At 38.0% G+C, this 24101-nt stretch overlaps 5 protein-coding genes across 5 annotated transcripts in view; all 5 read left to right on the plus strand.

Annotated features, from left to right (window-relative positions):
* LOC145229982 (uncharacterized) overlaps positions 1-2095 on the plus strand; it is a 10912-nt gene extending 8817 nt beyond the window's left edge. Inside the window, exon 5 of the mRNA XM_080095334.1 lies at positions 1514-2095. Coding sequence (XP_079951460.1) covers positions 1514-1693 — 180 coding nt within the window. The 3' untranslated portion in view covers positions 1694-2095. The remainder of the gene's footprint in view (positions 1-1513) is intronic.
* Positions 2096-4263: 2168 nt separating this feature from the next.
* On the plus strand, positions 4264-6269 carry LOC145229119 (uncharacterized). The gene has a single exon (XM_080094382.1). It carries the CDS (start codon positions 4322-4324, stop codon positions 5003-5005), a length of 684 nt encoding a protein of 227 aa, XP_079950508.1. The 5' UTR covers positions 4264-4321; the 3' UTR covers positions 5006-6269.
* Positions 6270-12740: 6471 nt separating this feature from the next.
* On the plus strand, positions 12741-19894 carry LOC145229602 (uncharacterized). The gene is made up of 11 exons (XM_080094948.1): positions 12741-12952; positions 14016-14151; positions 15898-16125; positions 16327-16505; positions 16792-16922; positions 16996-17117; positions 17179-17302; positions 17534-17687; positions 18402-18536; positions 19037-19249; positions 19712-19894. The coding sequence occupies exons 1-11, from the start codon at positions 12827-12829 to the stop codon at positions 19892-19894; spliced, it is 1731 nt and encodes a 576-aa protein (XP_079951074.1). The 5' UTR covers positions 12741-12826.
* Positions 19895-20060: 166 nt separating this feature from the next.
* LOC145230730 (uncharacterized) lies at positions 20061-21412 on the plus strand. The gene is made up of 3 exons (XM_080096242.1): positions 20061-20278; positions 20551-20780; positions 21253-21412. The coding sequence occupies exons 1-3, from the start codon at positions 20129-20131 to the stop codon at positions 21410-21412; spliced, it is 540 nt and encodes a 179-aa protein (XP_079952368.1). The 5' UTR covers positions 20061-20128.
* A 63-nt stretch (positions 21413-21475) lies between these two features.
* LOC145229603 (uncharacterized) lies at positions 21476-23776 on the plus strand. Its single transcript, XM_080094949.1, has 5 exons — positions 21476-21537; positions 21908-22047; positions 22394-22554; positions 22938-23048; positions 23621-23776. Exons 1-5 carry the CDS (start codon positions 21476-21478, stop codon positions 23774-23776), a joined length of 630 nt encoding a protein of 209 aa, XP_079951075.1.
* Positions 23777-24101: the final 325 nt, after the last annotated feature.

Raw genomic sequence — 24101 nt, forward strand, 5'->3', positions numbered from 1 at the left:
AAAAAGAAAATTTAGACATGTGCGAGGCCAAATGGCAAAGGATATTAGACGCCAAAATAAATATTCAAGAAATGGTCCTGCCTCGAGTACGGTAAAAACTCCCTCGGCACTCACCGCTGTTGTTATCTCCCTGCATGCGCGTACCTGTTCTACCTTTTGCGTCTTATCTTTATCTTTATTTTTTCTCGCTCGATCCGGTGCCCACAGTTGTGCTTGTTTTGTTTTGGTTTGGTTTGAGGTTGGTTCAGTTAGCTTTGGCAATTAGTACTAGCATCCCCTGAGTTTCTTTGTTACTGCTTTTAGTTTATTTTATTCATTTTAGCGTGTTTGTTTTAGCACTCATTTTTATCGATTTGTATTTCGATTTCCAAGAACTGATGATGCCACACAGGCGAAATATATATTCCTTTATTAAACCGACTGATTCTGTTTTACCAAGGATTTTATCGTCCATGGGTTTTACTCTACTCTAGTTAAAAAGGCAAACAGTGATCGTCAGGTTACGCCATGCTGTTGATGGTTTTGATCTATTACTAAAGTTGTTATTTTGAGCCTTTTTGATTTATGTTTCAATTTACTTGACATCACGCGGGCGGACAGGGACAGCCAACGGGCCGGATGTGGTCAGGTTATTTTGTTTATGACGTCACCATTTGCATTGTGACCTAAGTCGTGCCTTTTTCGCATTGTTACACACAATAGGCGCACAAAAGTCATACATATGGCTACAAGGCTGGTAAAACTCTTTTAAGTCCCACAAAATCTTTTTACAGCAGTTTTGAAATCCAAACATACAACATTTGAAGTTTTACTCATGTCACGGCCGCCAGTACATCACGGCTGTATAAACTGGTCCCAATGACCGTATGCGGCCGTAGAGCCACAGGTTGTGCAACGCTGATTTATAATAAACCGCGAAGTAAAGAATGGTGTCCGCTGAAAAAAGCAAAACATTTGGTGCTTCAGGTCAAACAAAATTTACAGGTTTTGAAAGAATACAAAGATATTTTTCCGTCGGACAAAATAAAACCCCAAAGCACTGCCACGTAGTGATAAATCTTTACCTTTTTAGGTTCGCTTTTACCGTTTTATTTTTATGCAATGTTATAAACGTGGGACCTGCCTGTCTGCCCTTTTAATTGTTTTTCACGACGCCTTTTCGTTCCGATCTTGAAGTGTGAACTTAGTTAACCGAAACAAGGTTCATTATTACCACCTGTATTGTGCAAGGTTTCTCGCGTTCCTGCTGGTCTAACAGCAGGTGACACCGCTCTATCGGACAATTTAAGCCGTTCTAACTTCTAACCATCTGTCTGTAAAGTCTTTTTGTACAACCTAATTTAAACGTTAGCAATAAGTTATTACCCCGGTTAATTTATTAAACTATTTTATGTGATTACTTGGCGCAACATGTTCCTGCCATTTTTTCTTATGACAGAAAAATTCTTTCCCTGCGGCCACCAAGGGGCAAGTTGTCAACTGTTAATTAATTAACCATCATCGTTAATTCCAGGTCTGCAACATCACCAGCCCGTCAGATAACCAACTCATAGAAGACATTTGTGAGAAAGATGCGACAACCTTTCTGGTCATCACTTCTCGCATGTTACTTGCACAAAGGCATCGGTGGAAACGATACGCATTGCAAGCTTTTGCCAGATTATTTAATAGCGCAGAAAATCGTTGTTTGTAATTTTAAGACTGAAAGGCTTTTCATTTTGGTTACATAATGTTATATGTTTTGTGAATTAAATGACAAGATTTGATTTAAAAACGTTACGATGTAAAAAAGTATGCTAACTTGGAAAGTGTTATGCAAAGCGATCCATCTGAAAGTAAAAAGTGAACATTCAATAAAGTATATAATCAATGTAAAAATGTTTGAAAAAGTTATACGGATAAAATAAACATAGTTAAAACATATAAGAAATGTTCTGCTCATAAACTAGAAATATGCGGAAATGACTTCGTTTTTATTTTCTGGTGAGTTTGTGAATCTACCCTTTCAAGCGTATTTGGCCGAAAATATCATACAGCTGGTGATATCCTGTGCGCGTTCAAATGGTGACTTTAATAAAAAAATTATGTATCGTGATGGCTAATGATTATTTTGTAACCAAGCGATATTAAAAATTCACCACTACCAAGTAAAAAAATTGGCTAAACTTTACTGGAAACAAATCACAAAGTTGTTTGTCAAACCTCGTCAAAAAATGGCTTCTTAGTCACCATTCAAATGATAAACGTTTACCACAGATGATACATTACATAATCCCTGCGGTTGTCGACAACTACAACAAAGCTATGTTTCGTACTTTCGAATAGCTAAATTTATTTTGACAACAGACTCAGATCCCCAATCATGCGCAATGTTCTGTTTTGTTTGGTGTATTTAGATGTTGCGTAAACACCCCGATAGCGATAACCATAAACGCTACGTCGATTTTGTATTGCACAACATAGGGGAATGTTTGGCCTAAAGGTTTTGCAGACTTTGAGCTGAGTATCAATATGAGTTTAATTTCCAACTCGACAGTTTCTGACATGTTATATAAAAGAAAAATGATCATGTGTTGTCAGAATACAAACCATTTTTTTTTGATAAAGCCAAAAGTCACTGACGTTTTGTTTACTGAGTTTTCTGTTGATTTATTTGACAATGACAATATCGAACTGCAAAATTAGGGCGTAATAACCTTGTATGATTCTGTGTCACAAACCTAATTAAACAGCAGGCAAATAAATGTTACTTCGTTATTCGAGCATGTTTACCCAGTCCATTTGCGATTTTCGTACAACGCATATGTGAATAGTAGCGTTTTTGGGTAAAGACTGAGGCCAGCAAGAACAAACTGACAGTTTAACTTGGTTTAGTTACAACGTGATTCATTCATAGTCTTTTTCGAAAAATTGCTCCTTTCTTTTCTGAGTAAAACCGCAGTAAAATTGGCCATTTTACAGACACATCAATACCGTTTATGTACTGTTGAAACAGGTAAATATACCTTAAAGCGAGAACATATTTCATCTCCTTCGACAACCAAAAAAGGGATGGCTTTATAAGTTTTATGTTTCTTCTGAAAACACTGTCGGAATTTGCGGACTCCGATATGCTTTAAGCCAGGGGTGGCCAAACTTTTTTACCAGAGGGCCAAATTTCCAACTGTCTTGCCACTGGAGGGCCGGATTAAATGAGATTTACGTAAAATTTGTCGTAACTGGTTGCCATCTTTATTAAAATACATATAATTGTAGTAAAATAACAATAAATAACACCATCTTGTTTACACTTGTATTTAATAAAAGGTTTATATATCAATGAGATAAATGCAACTGTCTACAATTTTAAACAAGCCTTTTAAAGTCTGGAGTAAAAAAAACAGGCAAGGTGTTTGGCGGGCCGGATGAAACAGGACTGGGGGCCGGATGCGGCCCGCGGGCCGTAGTTTGGCCACCACTGCTTTAAGCGGAAAAACCGGTTGACTTGCAAGCACAGCACTATTAAACCTGTTTAACCTCGTATTTCATAAACAGTGGTTTGTGGAAAAACACTAATTCTACAACGATGAGGCATCGAGATGCAAAGTATTTTTTTAGATGAAGTTACGCAGAGTTGCAAGTCGGGCCGGGCTTTTCAGTCCGGGTTCGGGTTCGGGCCGGGTTCGGGCTTAGGTATTTGTGAGAAAACGGGCTTAAAACGGGCCTGACTTTACGTTCCGTCTCCGCCATTTTTTTAATAAAATCACTCAGCTAAGTAACAAGTCTCTGGCTTTGATCTAATGCCCACCCTACTCTAAAACGTATTGTTTACCTCATTGTCTACTATTGTTTATTGTGTTTGTTGTCTTTCTCTTTTTTTCTTTCTCATACTTTGTTGCAAGCAGAGTTGCAAGCGGGCCCGAAATCTGAGCCCGAACCCGACCCGAACCCGAAAATATAAGCCCGAAGCCCGGCCCGAACCCGAAACGTTTTTGGGAAGCCCGTTTTGGCCCGAAATTTTGATTGACAGGCCTGTCCGCGAAAGCCTTGCAACAAAGTATGAGAAAGAAAAAAAGAGAAAAGGCAACAAACACAATTAACAGCAGTAGACAATGGGGTAAACAATACGTTGTAGCGACCCCTGTCGCTTATTTATTTCTTACGAAGCGTGACGTTTGCCTTTTTCCTATTGTGCGTGTGTTTTGCCTTTTTCGTTTGGTGCGCATGTTTGCTGTGCGTTTGGTTTGACGCGTCATTCTATTATTTTCGATTGAAATAAACGGACGCTACATTTGGTGATCCCAAATCCAGAAACGACTTTTCTGGAGTTCATTAAATAAGCATGTCAACCGACGGAGACACCCAGCATGCTGTTGCGATCAAACTTCCGACTTTCTGGTCAGCAGAACCACGTGTTTGGTTCCAACAAATTGAGGCACAATTTGCATTAAAAAACATAGTTGCAGACCAAACAAAGTTTTATTATGTAGTGTCCGCACTTGATCAAGATACAGCAAAGCGTATAATCGATTTATTGGAAGATCCTCCAGCAGAAAACAAGTTCGCATCAATTAAACAAAGACTGCTGGATTCCTTTGATTTATCAAATCAAGAAAGAGCAGCACGCCTGCTCAACATGGCACCTCTCGGTGACAGAAAACCTTCTGAACTTATGGACAAAATGCTAGCCCTAATGGGAAAACACCAGTCTTGCTTTCTATTCCAACATTTGTTTTTACAACATATGCCGGAAGATATTCGTATCGTCCTCGTTCAAAAAGATTTGGAAAACCCTCGCGATTTGGCAAAACAGGCAGATAAGTTATGGCTTGCTCGGACGAGCAACATAGACTACACCATTGCCAAATTAAGAAAGCAGAGGCAAGCTAAATCTACAACACCTTTCAACAGCAACGACAGTAGTCAATATTGTTTTTACCACCGGCGTTTCAAACAGGATGCACGACAATGTCGTCCACCATGTGCTGCACAACAGGGAAACGCCAAGGCCGGTTGTCCACAATGAATGGGACAACCAGCAAATCACACAACTTATTTTTCGTGTGGGATCGAGCCTCTGGTTGCAACTTTCTCGTGGACACTGGTGCTGAAATCAGTGTCTTTCCGCCTTCCGGCTATGAAAGGAGAATGAACCACAAGGGACAAAATCTCTCAGCAGCTAACGGCAGCAATATAACAACCTACGGTTCCAAGTTTCCGGCAAGTTCCAATGGAAGTTTGTGCTCGCCGACGTATCTAGGCCACTACTTGGAGCAGATTTCCTTCGAGCGCACGGTTTACTTGTTGATGTTAAACGGCAATGTCTGGTACATGCTCTGTCGTTAACTAGCATGACCATAGGCAAGACAAACCAAGCGGCACCTCGCCTAAACGCAATTAGCAACGCACAATCAAGTTATGTCAAACTTTTGGCAAAGTTTCCGGACATAACAACGCCACATTTTTCTGCAGTAATGCCAAAACATGGTGTGGAACATCACATTCCCACAAGCGGCCTACCAGTGCACTCTCGGGCAAGACGACTTCCACCCGAAAAACTAGCCATTGCAAAGGCAGAATTCAGTAAAATGATGGAGTTGGGAATAGTCCGCCGTTCATCCAGTCCATGGTCGTCTCCACTTCATATGGTTCCCAAAACATCAGGTGGATGGCGCCCCTGTGGCGATTACAGGCGCCTTAATGCAGCAACACAACCAGACCGTTACTCGATCCCACATATCCAGGATTTTACAGCACGACTGGCAGGGGCTAAGATTTTTTCTAAAATCGATCTGGTTCGAGGATATCACCAGGTACCCGTTGCGCCAGCAGACATTTCCAAAACGGCTGTCGTAACGCCGTTTGGGCTTTTTGAGTTTCTGCGTATGCCCTTTGGACTTAAAAATGCAGCTCAAGCGTTTCAAAGAATGATGGATACAGTTTGTCAGTCTTTAAAATTCGTGTTTGTTTACCTTGATGACATATTGGTTGCAAGTAAGTCAGCTAACGAACATCGCAATCATCTTCAGCAGCTTTTTAAACAATTAGCTGACCATGAGCTTGTCATTAATCTAGCCAAATGTAAGTTTGGACTGACGGAAATCGATTTTCTCGGCCATCGCGTGGATAGATTTGGTGCCAGACCCTTACCTGACAAAGTCAAGGCAATTTAAAGCTTTCCCAAACCTACCACTATTAAAGGCCTACAAGAATTTGCTGGCATGATAAATTTTTATCACAGATTTCTTCCTGGTGCAGCGCAAATCATGATGCCATTGTATGAAGCACTTTCTGGCAGTGGCGTAGCAGCCACTTGGCGGTTCTGGCTCTTCGCCAGGGGCGGCAGGCTGCAAGGGGGCGGCAAAATGACTTAAGGGGACACTTCTGGATTAAAGTCAATATTTTTCAAAAAACTTTTTTTGTTCCCATAAAAAAGGAAATTTTATCAGGATTCTGAATCAGTAAGCCTTTTTTCATAATTCAAATTATTTATTTGTCAAAACTTACTTCAAAGTGAGGCACCTAAGACCTTCAGGGGCACCCCCAGTTGTAAAGCACACAGAACATGGTTGTCTCTTACAAACACAAGTCCCTTGAGGAAAAAAAATAACTCAAACAGCTAGATTCAACCATTTCCAACAGGTTTTCGCTGAAGCGAGAAACTGATCTTTGTTTTTCTGGTGAACTCAGTATCAGTGAGGTTGTGGTATGAGAAGGTGTTGCTCTTTGTGCTAGGAATTTTTCGAGCTAGAAAAAGCTTTACTCATGATTATATTTTTCTAGGCAAACACTTGGCTTAGTGAACCAGTAGTCTAATTGCTCATTAACAAATACTTTTGACTCTATTACCATAGCATAGCTTAGCCTACCAATACTGTTGTGAATAACTGCAAAAGTAAAAGCTGTGAGGAGTTTCTCAAAGCTCAAAATGATAAAGTCTTATTTACGTTCTACCATGAATGATGATCGGCTATCAGCTCTATCGATTCTTCCCAGAGAAAGAGACTACGTTCAAAAACTTGATTTCGAAGATATTATCGCTGATATTGCTTCGGTGAAAGCTCGAAAAGTTCAATTTTGAGGCGGCTATTGATCTTTTAATTGCCTGATACATTTGTTCTCCATTTTTTGACATTTATTTTTGGCCTTAACGCTGAGACAGTGAGGCTTCTTTCTCGAGCAATATAGAACTTCTGAGACGCGGCACATTATTTGTAATTATTTTTATTGAAAAGATTGCTTGAACATGAAACTATTTCAAAATTTGCTGCAGTTTACTTAGGGCGGCATTTTCAACGAAAGCCAGGGGCGGCAGCATATGCTCCTAGGCCACTGCTTTCTGGCAAACCAAAACACCTGGTTTGGAACAACACAATGCTTGCAGCATTTACCAACGCTAAAAAGGCAAACGTCACGCTTCGTAAGAAATAAATAAGCGACAGGGGTCGCTACAACGTTTTAGAGTAGGGTGGGCATTAGGTCAAAGCCTGAAAATTGTTACTAAAAAATGGCGGAAACGGAACGTAAAGTCAGGCCCGTTTTGAGCCCGTTTTGAGCCCGTTTTCTGACAAATACCTAAGCCCAAACCCGGCCCGAACCCGGCCCGAACCCAAACCCGGCCCGAAAAGCCAGGCCCGACTTGCAACTCTGGTTGCAAGGCTTTCGTGGATAGGCCTTTCAATCAAAATTTCGGGCTTAAACGGGCTTGTCAAAAAGGTTTCGGGTTCGGGCCAGGCTTCGGGCTAATACTTTCGGGTTCGGGCCGGGTTCGGGCTCAGATTTCGGACCCGCTTGCAACTCTGAAGTTACGTGATGTTGAATTATAGGTATACCTAAAGTGAATCACCAAGTTCGCATTTCCCACTCTGTTATTTTTGTGATGAATTTTGTGCCCTTTATTAACAAAAAAATTTATTAATTGATTGAAACTATTTTGTAAAGCGGTTGGGACCTTAAAGGCTTACTGCAATCCTATTTAGTTTGAATAGTGCTTCAGTGAGAGAGTAAAATAGTGTGGAATATTGAAGAATCTTCTCTGCTTGCAAAACTAAAATATTGCATCACAATCAACATAGACAGGCATTTATTAGCGAACAATAACAAAGGCATTAATACTTTCAGACATGTCTGTGATGTAACAAACGGCCTTTGGATTTTTATCCGTCTGGTAAAACTAGGTGAAATTAATCTGACATGTTGTTGCGAAAAAAAAATGCAGTAAATTTACTTTCAACGGTTAATTCAAAGCCTGATTCGACCCACAGGACCGAGTTTGGTTACTCCTGACTTACATGATTTCCCTTTAAATGCGATAAATTTCCCACTGGTGGGAAATTTCCCACCGGTTAAGAACCACTGAAATAGGTGAACATGACATCAAAACACATAGCTCGATTTGCCTTTTACCTTTTTACATGTTTGTTTTAACTGAAAACACTGTTAGCTCCTATACTACCAAACATGCATCAAAAAGTCAGAAAGCCACAATTGCCTGTTTAATGTAATCCGTAAACACAGTGGTGACAGTGGTATTCGTGACCCACAAACTTTACTGCGGCGTGCATCTAAGATGTAAAGATATAATTCGTAGTAATCCAGAGAAACTGATGAACTTTATCTACTTTTTTTTATCTACTTCTCACACAAACACACGATTAACACCGAGTGTTTTTGGTTTTGCGGCAACCGAAAGGTCGCATAAGAAAGGAAGAAAAGTTCTCCAATAAATTTAGTGTTTTACAAGAAATTGCTAAATCTTCAAAACAAAAAATAGGTAAAATAGTTCAACATCTATTTCATTTATAGAAACTTACGATGGGCAAAAACAAATGCCAACTGGACTTAACAGTACCGGTAAGCCATTATAAGTTATAGTTACACCAAAGCAACCAGTTCTTATTGATTTTTCATTTATTTGCAATTATTTTTTTAGTTACCAAGCCTCGTTATAAACTGCTATAGGCAAGGTTTTTTTGGTATTTATAGCATGTTTTCTTAAAACTTTCAGAAACAATGTAAGTTATGTCTAGAAGATTGCAATCTTGCTTCGGAAACTATGACTGTTGACACTCTTACGTTGGAATTATGTTTAACAGGTTGGTAAAATCGTATATTTGTATACAAAAACATAATTAAGCCAATTTTTTAGGTTTTTAGTCACGACCATTTCTGTCGTATTAAGCTGAAATGACATATTTGAGATGTACACAAACAAAAATATGTCAGAAAGTTAAAAACTTGACGTAACATGACATTTTTGCAACGGATGGTGTCATTAAGAGTTAAGAAAATTGCGAAAGTTGTCACTCTGCTAGTAACTGGAATCAAAACGACATTAATGACAAAAAATAACTTCTTTAAAACACTTCATACGTTCAATATCCCATCATTTAATTGAGGTAAAAATATGATCTACTCTTAACATACTATTTGTGCAAAATTTAAATAGTAAACAACTACGCTCTGCTATGCAGTAAGCAACACTTTGATACAAGTTTTAGGATTTTAACATAGATTTCCAAACATCGTTAATTCCAGGTCTCTAACGGCGCCAGCCTGTCAGAAAACCAACTCATAGAAGACATTCGTGAGAAAGATGCGACAACGTTTCTGGTCATCACTTCTCGCATGCTACTTGCACCAAGACCACGGTATGGTAACGATACGCATTACAAGCATTTAGTTATTTCACAAATGCCCTATTAAATATTATAACTTGGTGATGTTCTGCTAATTCTGCAAATCAAGACTCTTGAAGAAAAACACCTTCAGGAACTCGGTTATAAACAAGAAGCCTGTAATTTGTGCAAACATTTGACCGAACATCTAGCGTAAATCTACTGAATTATGTTTGGTTTTCAAAGAATAAGGACTAAACAAAGCACGGACGTTTTTTACAACTTTCTAGAGACATTCTGATACGACTTTTTTCTCGTAACAGTGGTCAAATGCTATATATAACGCAAGAGAATATAATATTTTGAGATGCTTTTGGCTATTTTGCCGCCTTGAGTGATTTTAACCACGGAGTCGAATCGCTTGTCATATGGGTTCAGGTTCGGTTCGGGTTCACTTCGTTTTGTTTTTAAGGGTTCGGGTTCGGTTCAGGTTTTAAAAATGTATATTTTCGGGTTCGGGTTTTGTTCCGGTTTGGGCAAATTACCCGGTCCAAACCGGTTTGCGGTTTTTAAACGCCCTATAAGTGTTATCTCACGTATTCTTCAGTGCGCTGTTTTGGAAAAATATCACAAAATATAAAACGACTGCATTTTTACTGGTTCAGTAGCGGTTCGGGTCCAACGCCAAACAAGATATGGGGTTCAACTCCGGTTCGGGTTTTTAGAAAAACGTAATTAGCGGTTCGGGTTCGGGTTCAGTTCCGGTTCGACTCCCTGTTTTAAACACTGTAATTCTTCCCAGTTAAGTGTCAGGTTTAAATCAGGCAATTTCTTCATTTTCCTTATAGTACCCGCTGTATTGTTTTGAACACAAAATCGTGTCCATGAAGGCAATGAAGGCTCTTTGACATAACAATGGGTTGGACAACTTGTGTTTAGAATTATATAGAGCAGGCAATAAGTTCTCTGTTTTAAACGATCGCTTGAAAATAACAGTCTGAATGTCAAACGCCACAATGCTTTACTTCAATCAATTGGCCTCCCTGTTCTTTGTCAGAGTTTTTCTCAGACGTATTTTTGCCTTTTGTGTTTTATTACAGAGTTTGCTATTAAATCCAGGTTAAGAAGTTTGATTTTAATTTTGAAAAAGAACTGCAGTTGGTCATTTAATGTGCACTACATTGTTGGTCTTGCCTACTTTGTTGCTTGAACTACGTACGTTAATAATTAGTAAAAAGTTTAAACAACACCCTAGTCCATATTTACTCTAATGCTTGACATACCAGCTGCAAACGAGACGTGCATTAAATCAGTTCGATAAAAAGACTGCAGTTTTTTTAAGAATGTGTAAAACATAGATTTTTATGAAAATTTTCTTAACTTAACTAAATGACTGTCGGTTATTTGACTTATTGCGTTGCTTTAGCTCAATTAGGTAAATGTTTATAATAATGATAAGTTTATAACATGCCAAAACAATGAAGAGTGTCATCTATTTTATTGGGACGCTGCTCATTCTTAAAACAATTGCTGCAATACAAGTGTACGAATCATGCGAGGAAATAAAAGCAAACACACCGAGCAATCTTTTGGAATCGTTGTCCGATGGATTTCAGTTTGTTAAATTACGAAGTGGTATCGGAATACAAGTTTATTGCAGCGGTATGACGCAACCGGCAAACTCGAAACCCACCCAATACTTGCATCTTCAAAGTGGAAGAAGTTCTAATTTTGCAGAAAAATACAGATATGTTGGTGAGCAGTTAATACCCGTTGTGGGTTTTTGTTCAAGTTTTATAATTTATAATTTTTAAATAGAAAGCTAATAAAGTATGTTTTCGCAACTTACTGTGCATAAAAACAGTAGAATATTGTAAAGGAAAAAAAAATTCTCCAGCGGTTTCCCAAAATTTGGACTTACAACTACAACTACAGTTTTTGGAATTTAAATGAAACACTTGCGGTCTCTTAAAACTGCTTAGCGGTCACCCAAACCAAACCTTAAAAAAACCCTGATCACAGATACTATAGCTGATGTCTTGTAATCCTCAACATAATACACCGCTTTAGGTTCGGATAAAGCATGTACGCTTGAAGAAGCTCCAGAAGAAGATTACCAAGGTTACGGCAAAACGGAATTTGAAAAAGTTAAATTTGATCCAAAAACCCGGACGGTCGTAACAGATGACTTCACTTTTGCAACGACTGTCAGTGGACAAGCCATTAAGTAAGCCTAATGTGACTTGTAAGTAGTTTAGGACTTAACATCTATTTTGGAAGCCAGGTGGGAATGCAACCACTTATCATTCTTATGTGTAAATTTGGCATGGTGGTTTATTTCGCTAACATTGGTAAACCAAGTCTGTAATAAAATTATGGTATTTTGTGCAAGCCGCCAAAATTAGTTACTTTTAGTACTGTTGAGGTCAATTCCTGTTTTTTTATCGTTATCAACTATAATCGCGTCTTTTTCTCTTTAACGTAGCTTTGCACACGCCGGAGATAAACATTCTTTTTCACCGGACTGCACACCAATGGGCAAGTTTGCCATCGACTTGTCTGGAACTCCTTGGACAATCAACAAGGCTGTGGTTTGGAATTGGGAAGGAAGCTACGCAAATGGCGACAACTCTATGGGAAATGCGAAACTGTATAGCAACAGTAAGTTTTGGATCAGCATCTATCAGAAAGTTGCTGGCCCTTTTAACACTGCTTTTGTGGTTGCGAGGTCGAAACACATGCTTCTTTCCTAATTTGTTCAGGTCATGTGTATCGTTCTGTAAGCTAGTCAGTCGATATGTACCAAAATAGACGCTGGTTACCAATTAATAACAACAGTAAACATAACCTTTGTGCGTACAGCGTGGGAGTTTATCGAGAGTCTGGATAGCTGCATTCTTTGAAGCCAATTTCAGTTATAACATGCACAACGTGTAAAAATCAACAGCAAAAGTATAAAAAATCCCAAAAAATCGTTATTATCAAGTACTTATAAAGCAGGTACCTTTTCGCAAACAGACTACAAGTACCAGATGCACAAGACTATTACGTAACAAAGCAACATTCTTAAGTCTAACAAACTTTATACTGATTGTGTCTAGTGAAGTATGCGTGTTGGAGCTAAAACTATCTGTAGTGTGTTTTAGCACTAAGTTTTGGCTGCATCTGCCATAATAAATCAAACAGGAGGCATTTAAAACATAGTACAGCTGACTGACTTTGCAGATTACATGGGATGCTACATTGATCAAGGGGAGAGAGATTTGGCTGAAATGCAGATTTCGAACGGGGATATGACTTCAGCTGTTTGTGTGCAACACTGTCACGACAACAACTTCGCATACGCTGGTACACAAGTAAGAGTATTTGTTTTTAAACACTTGCTGATTAATTTCCTGCAGTTTTCACCATCAAACCAAATACAGTAAACACCGTTTTATTCCCTCTCAAATGGACCAAAAAATAAGTTTGTTTCAAGAGTGACGTTGTCTAGAATATAGTTGATCGGAAAAAATCAGTTTATTTGGGATCACCAACTACGCAATAACTATACAATAAAAAACGCATTTAGCCTTTATCACGGTCTGTGGGCACTGCGCACTTGGCCAACAAACGTCACAATCACTGTTGCGTCATACAACCACGTGTCTACGCAATGAATGGAAAAATGCGCGTGCCAGTTTAGTAGTTGTGGTAGAACAGTGGTTCTCAACTCGTTTCGGTCCAGTGCCGGATTAACCATTAGGCAAAGTAGGCACGTGCCTACAGGCCAGTCAAAACTCCAGGCCACTTTGCAACAACGATCTTTGCGACAATGATTTGGCAACACTGATAATTCTAATTTTTTAGTTGGCAACCCTGATTTTCGGGCCACCTATAAAATGTGCCTACAGGCCAGCAGACCCTTAATCCGGCACTGTTTCGGTCCATGGACCACCGGCCCAGTTAAAATAATACTGTGGACCATTTTATTTTTGAGCAAGTTTGAAGTACGTGTACGAAACAAGAATTATGTATTGAAATATAATTCTTTAAAACCGATTTACAAGAAGTGAGATACAATTATAAACAGCTAACATTTTGATGCTCTTTTCAACATAATATGCAATCATCTCTAGTTTATTACTTAATTTAGTGGACGTCCTGTGGACTACCCCAAAAGTCATCATGGACCACTAGTGGTCCATGGACCACCAGTTAAGAACCACTGTGTTAGAATAATAGTGATTTCGCGTTCCAGCATTTATGTGGGTAATACGTTTACTGCAGTATTAAATCATTACATAATGTCACTTACAACTGAAAATACTAGAATATGAACCCGACGAGATGAATTTAATATCTTTGATGTATTTTTTTAACCCGACCTGAAATAATCTGAAAAATGTCTAATGTATGAATATCAAAAATGTCTTTTAGTATTCGGACGAGTGTTTTTGTGGCCATTCATATGGAAATTTCGGAAAAGCTGACGAAAACGATTGCAACATGGCTTGTGCTGGAGACTCCAATGAAATGTGTGGAGGGGTGTGGAGAAATTCTGTCTATAGCACAGGTATACACGCCAGACATGGGGTCGAATACACGCGTCTTGTATTCGAATACTTTACGAATACCTGCATGACTGTATTCGAATTCATGAATACTTTGGTAAATTTTGAGTGACAACAATTCGAATGGTATTCGAATAAAACGTGTCAAGTATTAGTATTCATGAATTGTTGACCAAACTACAACGACAAGTAATTCGAATACTATTCGAATAAACCAAGGCATGTATTCGTATTCATGAATTCTACGCACTTTTTAAAGTTCGGCAATTCGAATTGTATTCGAATAATGCGAGTCAGGTATTCGTATTCACGAATTGTTTCGTAATGTTAAGGTGGCAGCAATTCGAATTGTATTCGAATAAAACGTGTCAAGTATTAGTATTCATGAATAGTTGACCAAAAAACAACAACGTGTAATTCGAATACTATTCGAATAAACCCCAAGCTTGTATTCGTATTCATGAATACTTCGTACTTTTTGAGATGAAGCAATCCGAATTGTATTCGAATTAATAGTTCTAGTTATTTGTATTCACAAATTGTTCAGATGTTGTAAGAAGCAAACAATTCGAATAACATTCGAATGCACCGGCCGATTCGGATATTTGTAGTTGCGGAAAATAAAAGAAATAAAATGCCCCGAAACTTAAAAGGTATTCGATCAAAAAGTAACATGGGTTTATGAATTGCAAATTTATTGGTAAAAATGTAAACCAACCAGTTTTTTTGCCACATTAGCTTGACTGATTTTAGTCTCCGTTATAAAAATTTCACCAAATTTACATGAAATGTTTGCTTCATGAACACGCTACACCTGTCATGTGCTGAGAACAACCCAATGTTGCAAGCTTTGTAACAAAATTCCATTTATGTAACGTCACAATTAAACTTCTATATGTCATTGTTTCGTAACATAAACAAAAACTTGTCAAATCAGGTCACATTCACTGCCAATTTGAATTGTATTCGAATCTATTGGGCAAAAATATGTAGCAAAATATTCTCGACTACTTCTAGTCTGGAGGTAATCGACAATTCGAATTGTATTCGTAAAAATGTAGTCATGTATTCGATTTTACGTATCTTACGTTGCCAAAGGCTGACAACAATTCGAATTGTATTCGTAAAAATGTAGTCATGTATTCGATTTTGCGAATTGTTACGTAGCCACAGGCTGACAATAATTCGAATGGTATTCGTACAAATGGAGTCATGTATTCTATTTTACGAATTGTTACCTGGCCAAAGGCCGACAACAATTCGAATTGTATTCGTAAAAAATATCGTGTATTCGAATTTGCAAATTCTTAGGTTGGCAAAAACGTACAACAATTCGAATTGTATTCGAATAAATTTACTCAAGTTTTTGTATTCATGAATTGTTGGTTCAAAAGTTAACTTCAACTATTCGAATTGTAGCCAAAATCATTCGAATACAGCACGAAGGTGGCAAAACCTGTATTCGAATGCATTCGAATACGAATGACGAATACGAATGGCCCCATGTCTGATACACGCAAACTCACAACCACCGTTAATTGTTTAAGAACCACCAATAATTGTCAGGTTGAATTAGGGGTATGTGTAACCAGTTTTTTTTTACATAGTGGGGCTTGAGTTAGGATGTTTGTAAGATTTTGTTTCATGTTCAAACACTTGTTTGGTAAATTTTATGAAAAAAGTGTTTTAAAAATTTGTTTTGATTTATATGGTTTATTATTTGTTTTGTATTATTATTTTTTGTTTAGCTCCAGCCCAGGGTGTAACGGGTTTATGTGGTGGCTACCCTGGGTCGTGTTATCCAGCAATAGACACCCATACGACAGTACAACTTAAACTGGATATCGACAGCAACCATCCATGTTTGACCCATACAGCCTGTCTTAACTCAGGAGTATGCGTGGCTGTCGACCTGCAAACTTTCATTTGTTTGTGTCACACTGGATACGTTGGGACCTACTGTGAAGTAGTGGAAGGTAAACGGTTATGATTTGTAAGCCTTGTACCGTTTATCCTTCCAAATTTATGCTTTGTCAAAAATGATCAAAGATTTAGTTGTTAATTTGTCCTAGAATTATCAATCGAAATAAAATTTGGCAGAATATTAGTTTTTGTAGTTACAATATATAATCTTGCAAAACAAAATGGACACAACAATAATTTCTTAACACTTCTAGAACCACAAAGATACATAAGCGCAGCTACTACTTCCGCTGACGACGCGACAGCATTTGTCGCATGTCCACCTGGGTCGATGGCGGTTGTATGTGAATGTGAAGGAAAATACTGCGACGGTGCATGGTTTGTAGGTGACGAATGTCGTGTTACAAACTCAGGACAGGGTCAGACCAGCAAGGTAGGAAAGGAGTTGGTTTATCTTGCTTTTCTCATTAAATTTTCGAAAAGCTTAAACAAAAGTTATGCCTAAATTTGAAAGCAACGTTTTCTGACTTCCAAATATGCTTGAATTGGTTAAAACCATTTGATAAGCAAATGCGTATTTTTCTCTTAAGTTGCGAGCTACTTCATCTCAAGATATACTTGACCTGCGTCTACGTTAATACATTCCAACTTAGTTTGGTTTTGCAATGTGATTTTTTGTGTGTATGTGGGTACAATAAACAAAATCACTTTTTGTCAAGGCAAAAGTGACATGCTGGCAGTACGATCCCACATACCTGTATCTTATCAATGTTGAAAGTACGGACATGCATAATCCGGTGGCACAATGTCCACAAGATTCCGTTATGACTGGATGCGCTGGTCTCGACTTGTGAGTTAGATTATTCTGTTCCTTATCTGCTCTGTCGTATATTATAAACTTGTTTCTATTTGGGCTTTTTTAGTTGGTACCAAAAGGTAACCTACGGACACGGTACCGTAGATAACAGCACCTCTCCTCCGACTTGTCGACAAGATTATTGTCAGACGACACCTAATGGTTGTAAAGTTCAAGCCAGATGTTTGCGTACGTAGACACAAACAGGGATAAACTATTTTTTGGTAATTTTCATTGTTTTGTTATTTAGTTGCTGATTGTGGTTGCAAGAACGGAGGTGTTTGCATCCACCAATCTGGCCAGTGCAGTTGCCCAGACGGATATTATGGCAGCAAATGCGAAAGTTTTGATTACTGCGCGTTTTACGAAGATCAGTAAGTACCTGTTCGAATTTTTAATTTTCTAAAAAACACGCAATACACAACTTTTAGGTGAGAGAAATATTTGCTTTACAAAGCATTCCATAAAATATTTATTAAATGACTTTATTTGGTAATTGTATGCGAACAATTACAATCACTTCTTTTAAGAATGTGTTTTTTTCCAAATTAATACTCAAACTATTTTGTTTGCTTTGCCTATTTCTGTTATCCTTTTTTTGTTAGAAACAACAAAGCAGCATGTTTAAATGGTGGTCAGTGTATTGGTGTGCCAAGTCACGTGGTTTCTACCATTGGAGGAACTGGGAACAACGAAAATTGTCAATTTCCCTATACATTCCAGGATATGACCTACTCAAAGTGTGTAGATACTAACGAGGTGGGTTTGAAGTTTTTGTTACAACTCTTTGGGTGTGTTCACCTATATGGTCCTATAACATTGTGGTCAGGCTGTTTTTATTTTTTTTACTTAAACATGTCATACCGGCAGCGGATTATTTACAACAGGACTGTACTTAACCTACACTGCTGTCTAGTTTAATTATCTTCTAGTTCAGGGGTCACCAAACTACGGCCCGCGGGCCGGATCCGGGAAGTCATTTCATGCGGCCCGCGACCCCTGTTTTTTGGTTTGCCAAATCATTTCCTGTCGCGACATATAGAATAATATTTCCTAATTTCATAGGATTACAACACCCATGATTGTTCCAAGGCCAGTTTGTTACGTCACAGACAAGACTACAAGTGTCAATTGTGCGCAAACATATGCCTTTTCTGTTCGTTGTGACGTAATATACAAGCATTGCTCGTAAGAGACGACCTATACAATTTAACAGTTGCAACACCAGATTTTAAATGAGATTGTAGAAAGACCATATCTTGACGCACCAAAAAAATCATCTCGCGGGCTAAATTTTGAAAGGCGGCGCTAGGACATGTAAACTATGCGGCCCGCGCAAGTCATTTTTAAACTTATCCGGCCCGAAGTGAAAAAAGTTTGGTGACCCCTGTTATAGTTGATAATATCTCAATTACAGTTTGTTATGGTAGGGAGTTGTTTGTTTCCGTTTCCTATTTTATATTACACAAATAGGTCGGCCCGCCTTTCGCTTGTGCTGCTGTATTTGACGGAGAAGACTCGTACATTGATTTGGGAAAGTGGAATCCAGGTCCTGTTTATTCGATGGAGGTTTGGGTTCGAGCAAGTTCAACACCAGATGGTCGACATGTGAGTTTATCAGACGGTGAAAAATTTCCAATTTTTGACCGAATCTTACTATTGTTATGATTGTATAACATGTTTGTAAAAGTACGTATTTGGTGACAGTTTTGTGCAGGCTTACAAAACAAACGAAAAGCTCACAAATTTGTGAAAAAGAGAAAATTGTCTTCAACGGTATTGTTTATTACTGTTAATTTGCACATAAAATCTAAAACTGCAAATAATTGCTTTAACCTTATACGTAACACAATATATCTATTGTATTCAAAATTCCAAACATATATGCTTTTCATGCCCAGTCGTCGCATCGCACAGACTAGGCGAGGCATTGGGTTTTGCCCTGTTGCTTCCAATCAACAGTGCCGTTGGATGGCTACACTAGCCAATACGGCCGATCTCTCGTCACCAGCTGCACTAATGCGACCTTGCGGGTCGAAACTGTCTGCAGCTTTTCATTTATTGGCTCGATGCTTTTACATACATGTTTTTCAAATTTGATCTTCCAGGCTATTGCTGGTGGCTTCAACACTTGTCGGGATTGGGGAATTGGAATGGAGGGAGGACACTTTAAGGCTTTTTACAATCCTGTGGATTCTTGTACCAGCTCGATACGTCACTCCGAGAAAGTGCAAACCAACAAATGGTATTACTTGGCCAAAACTTGCGACGGTCAAACATCGAAGTTTTACGTCAACGGGGTGTTGATTGGAAGTGCGACTGTAAGTAATGTTACATTCAGTAAAGATATGTAGCGTCATTATATTAAAGTGCAAGTATTTAAAATTGCGGCTAAACGGGTCTCCACTTTGTCACGCGATTTCTCCTGATTAACCGATTTGCGATTAATCAGTTTTGTGTGTAGTTTGTGCTACTGCTATGTGACACTATTATCAATAATTGCAGTGATAATAATAGTATGTAGCATTAAAAAGGGTTCTATAGTTACCACACCCGCAAGGGTAAACCGCGTAATGATATGCGACATTCAAATGTACATTCCGAGATTTAAAGTAGTGGTGCATAAATTGAGATCGTACTCGTATTCTGACAATCCTACATAGCCTACCATTACTTCAAATGTGAATGAATCTTTTAAATCTAAAGAATAGTTGCTTGAACACATGGAAACAATCTTTAAAAATCTGTGCTTTAATATGCAAAAATGATATCATGTTCTCAAGGTGGCGAAAATGATCCCGGGCACTCCTACCGGATTTTATGTTGGAGGTGAGGAATGTTGTGGAAATTATTTTCCTGGTGAAGTAAAAAGTTTAAGGGTATGGAAGCGACCGCTGAGTGCAGGAGAGATAACTGACGGCTACCAAAGTGAACATTTAGCACATTCCCAATCTTCGGTAAGTTGAATATTTGTAAAATTACGTTAAAATTGCTGTCAAATATTTTACTAAAAATGTACAAGCAACAATGATCAGGTTAAATCCACATTTGTTTAAAACAATTATGCGGACAACAGCAATATAATTTTGTGTTTAACTAATTCATTGCTTTTTTTACAGGAAAATGCCTTAAACAAGGGTTTGGTTGGTTACTGGGACTTTGGTGAAAGTGTTCATTCGCCTTGTACTGGAACGGATCATATGGACGCTGATTGGTTTCTCAATGACGGTGATGAGATTAGCGGTGTGCATTGCAACATATCACACATGGTTATACCGGACTACAGCACTGTGAGGATCAGGGCGTGGGACGGAACTCCTAGTAGCGGCAAAGTAGAAATCTACGCAAAGGTAAGAAAATGTATACCTGTGTAGAAAAATGTTAACCTAATTTTCTATTATGCGATATTATGTTTTTTTTAATCATTCTAGTTCCTTCTAAGTCTAGTTCTTTTTAAGATCTAGTCTAGCTTTTTTAAAGTCTAGTTCCTTTTAAGTCTTTAAGTCTACCTAGTCTAGTTCATTTTAAGCAAAGATTTGAAATAGTGAGGCATAATTGCTGAGCAGAAAAACAAGTTTAAATGTATTACAATTTAGTGACAATCGTCATACTTTTCATTCAGAACATCGACATATACGGGGTGTTGACTGCTACCGGGAAGGGGTATAGAGGCGGAGACAGTCCACCTGACACTCATTCAGCGGGTAAACAGGGTGAAAGTTTTTCTGGGAATTACCCGACGTCGAATTCAATCTCCTCTAACAGTGGGGGTGGCGGGGGAGGTGGGGGTGAAGCGGATGGGTCAAATGCCCACGGAAAACCAGGTGGTGGGGGTGGATACGGAACGAACGGGTAAAATACATCAATAAAAATGCATGTCAGTTTATCATTGGAATTGTTTGGAAATACCTGGACAAAAACCTTAAACCAGGGGTCAGCAAACTGTTTGCCCAGCAAAACGTTTGGGGACAGAAAATATTCTGCAAATGAAGGAATGTTCAGTTTATGCACATATTGTACGCTGCAATTTATTATTCATTATTGCTCATTATCGTGCTGATTTAGTTAGAGGCACGGGGTCGATTTGCTACTCCGCTTATTGATATCAGTAATTGACATCCTCGTTATGTTCTGTTTTTGTGCGAACCGGTAACAAACCCACGGAACGACGCGGTCAGTTGACCCGGTATTTTGCGACTCCTGACCTTACAGTTGTGATATTCTTTTCTGTTCACTTTCTTAAGCGTTACTTTAAAATAGATTATTATAAGAAAACGTAATTTCACAGTTATTTTTATCACACTTACTCACTTCTTTGATCTAGGGGAACATGCAAACTTCGAAACGACAATGATGTTACGCATTGCGGAGAAGGTGGGAAGACGTACGGTGACGAGAATTTATCAACTTTGCACCTTGGTTCTGGTGGTGGAAGTGGGGGAAACGATAATAAACTTGTGGATAATCCTATTGGTGGGAGGTAAACATCAGAATAAATTTTAGTATTGGGGCAAACATTATATTATTTTTATATTAAAGAGGTGGAAATGGGGGAGGTGCAATTCGCTTGGATGCACAAGAACATCTTGAAATATCTGGTTACGTCGAAGTAAACGGTGATATCGGTCAGGGTGATGTCAGCACAAGGTAAATTTTGGCAGTTATCACATCGTAAGCAATCAATCAAGTTTTAATGTATTTATCATTACAAACTTATGTAGGCTCGACGCATAATTTCTTAAAGTGCAACAACAAAGCACAGTAACACAGAAAAAATAAAGCCACATAATTTTACTAGTGTTTTTCAGTGGATTTTTCGCGCCTACGGCTAAAACTAGTCAATATTTTTTATAACATCGCAAAAATAAAGCATGTCGAAAATTACAAAATTTTGACTCAAAGATTTTGAAAAATGGGTATGACGGAACGGATTATTTTATTAATTTTTCTTTCTACTACATTCATTTTGTTTTTCTTAGTTGTGACGTATGTCCAAGTGCATGTCAGGACCAGAATGGATGTACTGGAAGTGGAACAACATCATGTTTTGACTTCTCCGGCGCAGGAGGTGGTGGAAGTGGAGGAAGTTTGTATTTAAGAGGACAAGTCGTCAACGTAGGTAAGCAAAATTTTACAACAGAATCCTACACAAAATAAAAATGATTCATTAAACAAAAATATTTGATGGTGGTTCTAAAGTTTGGTTTTTCAAAAAAAAAAAGAAATTAAAACTTTTAAGCACAATAATAAATAAAGCTTGCTCCAAAACCGTTAAAGCTTATTAGTGGGGATAGGCAAAATTTAAAAATAATTTAGTTCATAGCATATTGGCAGAACGTTTTTAACTTACAGGTATTGGATAGGGAAATGCCAAAGTATATAGCTTGTGGTTGTGAGTTTAAAAATCAACGCGGGCTGTTGTCACTTGAACAAGATAATCAGTTTGATCGTGATACTTATTGTAGGTCTGCAACACATATCAGCAGTTGGTGGTCGGGGTGGTCATGGTGCAAATGTTGCGTGTGGTGGTAATGGAGGAAACGGAAGAATTCGAATTGATTACGTCGAGTTAATTGGACAGTTGCCCAGTTATGCTGTTACCAAACCATATGACAAAACATTTACGGTACTTTTTTGGCATTGGCCAAGTTTGCAAACCAAATCAATACTATATTGTATGGGAAACCCAAAAACATTTATCTATAATATACGACCGATTTTAACTGTTTAGCACTTTATAATTGGTTCTCAACTTCGTCAGTTCAATATACACTATTACACTTAAACATAAAGCTAGGTGTAATGAATTGTAAGTTACATGGCCGTCTTCACGAACCTGATTTGAGTTTGACTTGTATAAAAAAACAAAAAAATTAATCCCCAATAATTCTTACTTAACATTATTTTATTGACGCTTTGGGCTGAATGTGACTATGTGTCAAAAAAGCTAAAACAATAGAATTGCCTTCAGAATAATTCAAAATAAAACTTCTTTTATATCTGCCACAGGATAAAAGTTACATCGGACAGCAACAAATCGATATTTCCAATACAAATTACGGAAATGAAGTATTTCTTGGTTGCTTTGAAGACCAAGCTGATCGACACATGAAGTTTCAGGTATTCGTTTTTTTAATGTCTGCAAGAAAAGGTACACAACATTGTTTGCGGTAATATATTCATTGTTACGTTCTGTGTACTTTACCAATTTAAAATGTTATTGAAAGAGGAGAATTTGTATTATATGGCTATTAAAATATATCCGCAAGTATAAGCTTTTACGATCCGTTCAGCAGACTTTACCGCTAATGCAGAACCAAAATTTTTGTAGACTGTGATCTACAAATATGATTTCGACCTTTTGACGAAATGAGTGTAATTTCCACAACCATCGCTATTAACGTCGTCTTGCTCACATTTTCCACCTGAAAGATTTCTGTCAAAAAGCTAAGCCAACTCACTCTGCGTAGTCATTATCTAGTTAAGACAAACGTTTCCAAAACTGCCTAAAGAACAGAACCGAGTTTATATAAATGTTTCCGCGTTAGCGTGACTGAACAATGCTTTCATACAATGTTACCATTAAATCCAACACAAGTCTTATAATGAATGTTTACATAAAAATGTTTACATGAAAAGATAATTGCACATCCTGTAATCGCGTTTTGTCAAAATGCAACTTTTTTGTAAAGGTTCTTTTGTCTGATGATGACAAGGCCAAACTCACTCCTGAATATTGCATCGTGAAATGTCGTGAAAACGGATACAAATATTCGGGGACTGAATATACAAATGAATGCTTTTGTGATGATCAAATCGGAAAGTTTCCTTTCAAAAACGAAGAGTAAGGCAAATGATAACGCTGATCTAAGCAACCCCAATTATTGGGTAAAGTTTTTTCAACGCGTTAAACATGTTTGTTGCTTTTGGAACTTAATTATGGCGGTTTTAAACGTAACAAAATTCCGGATAGGCATTTTTAATGAAAGAGATTCTTGTTGATTTATGTTTGACAATTTTCTGTTTTCTTTTTAGTTGATTAAGGTTGGTTTGTAAATTCACAACCTCTATAATAATGGTTCCGAAACTATTCAATCTTGTAGTGCGCTAACAAATCATGTTTTGTACTAATCTCTCTGAGGACTGAATCTCCCGAAGCTGTTGAACGAAACT

Source organism: Phallusia mammillata, chromosome 5 (assembly GCF_965637545.1).
Source record: "Phallusia mammillata chromosome 5, kaPhaMamm4.hap1.1, whole genome shotgun sequence".
Taxonomy (NCBI): Eukaryota; Metazoa; Chordata; class Ascidiacea; order Phlebobranchia; family Ascidiidae; genus Phallusia; species Phallusia mammillata.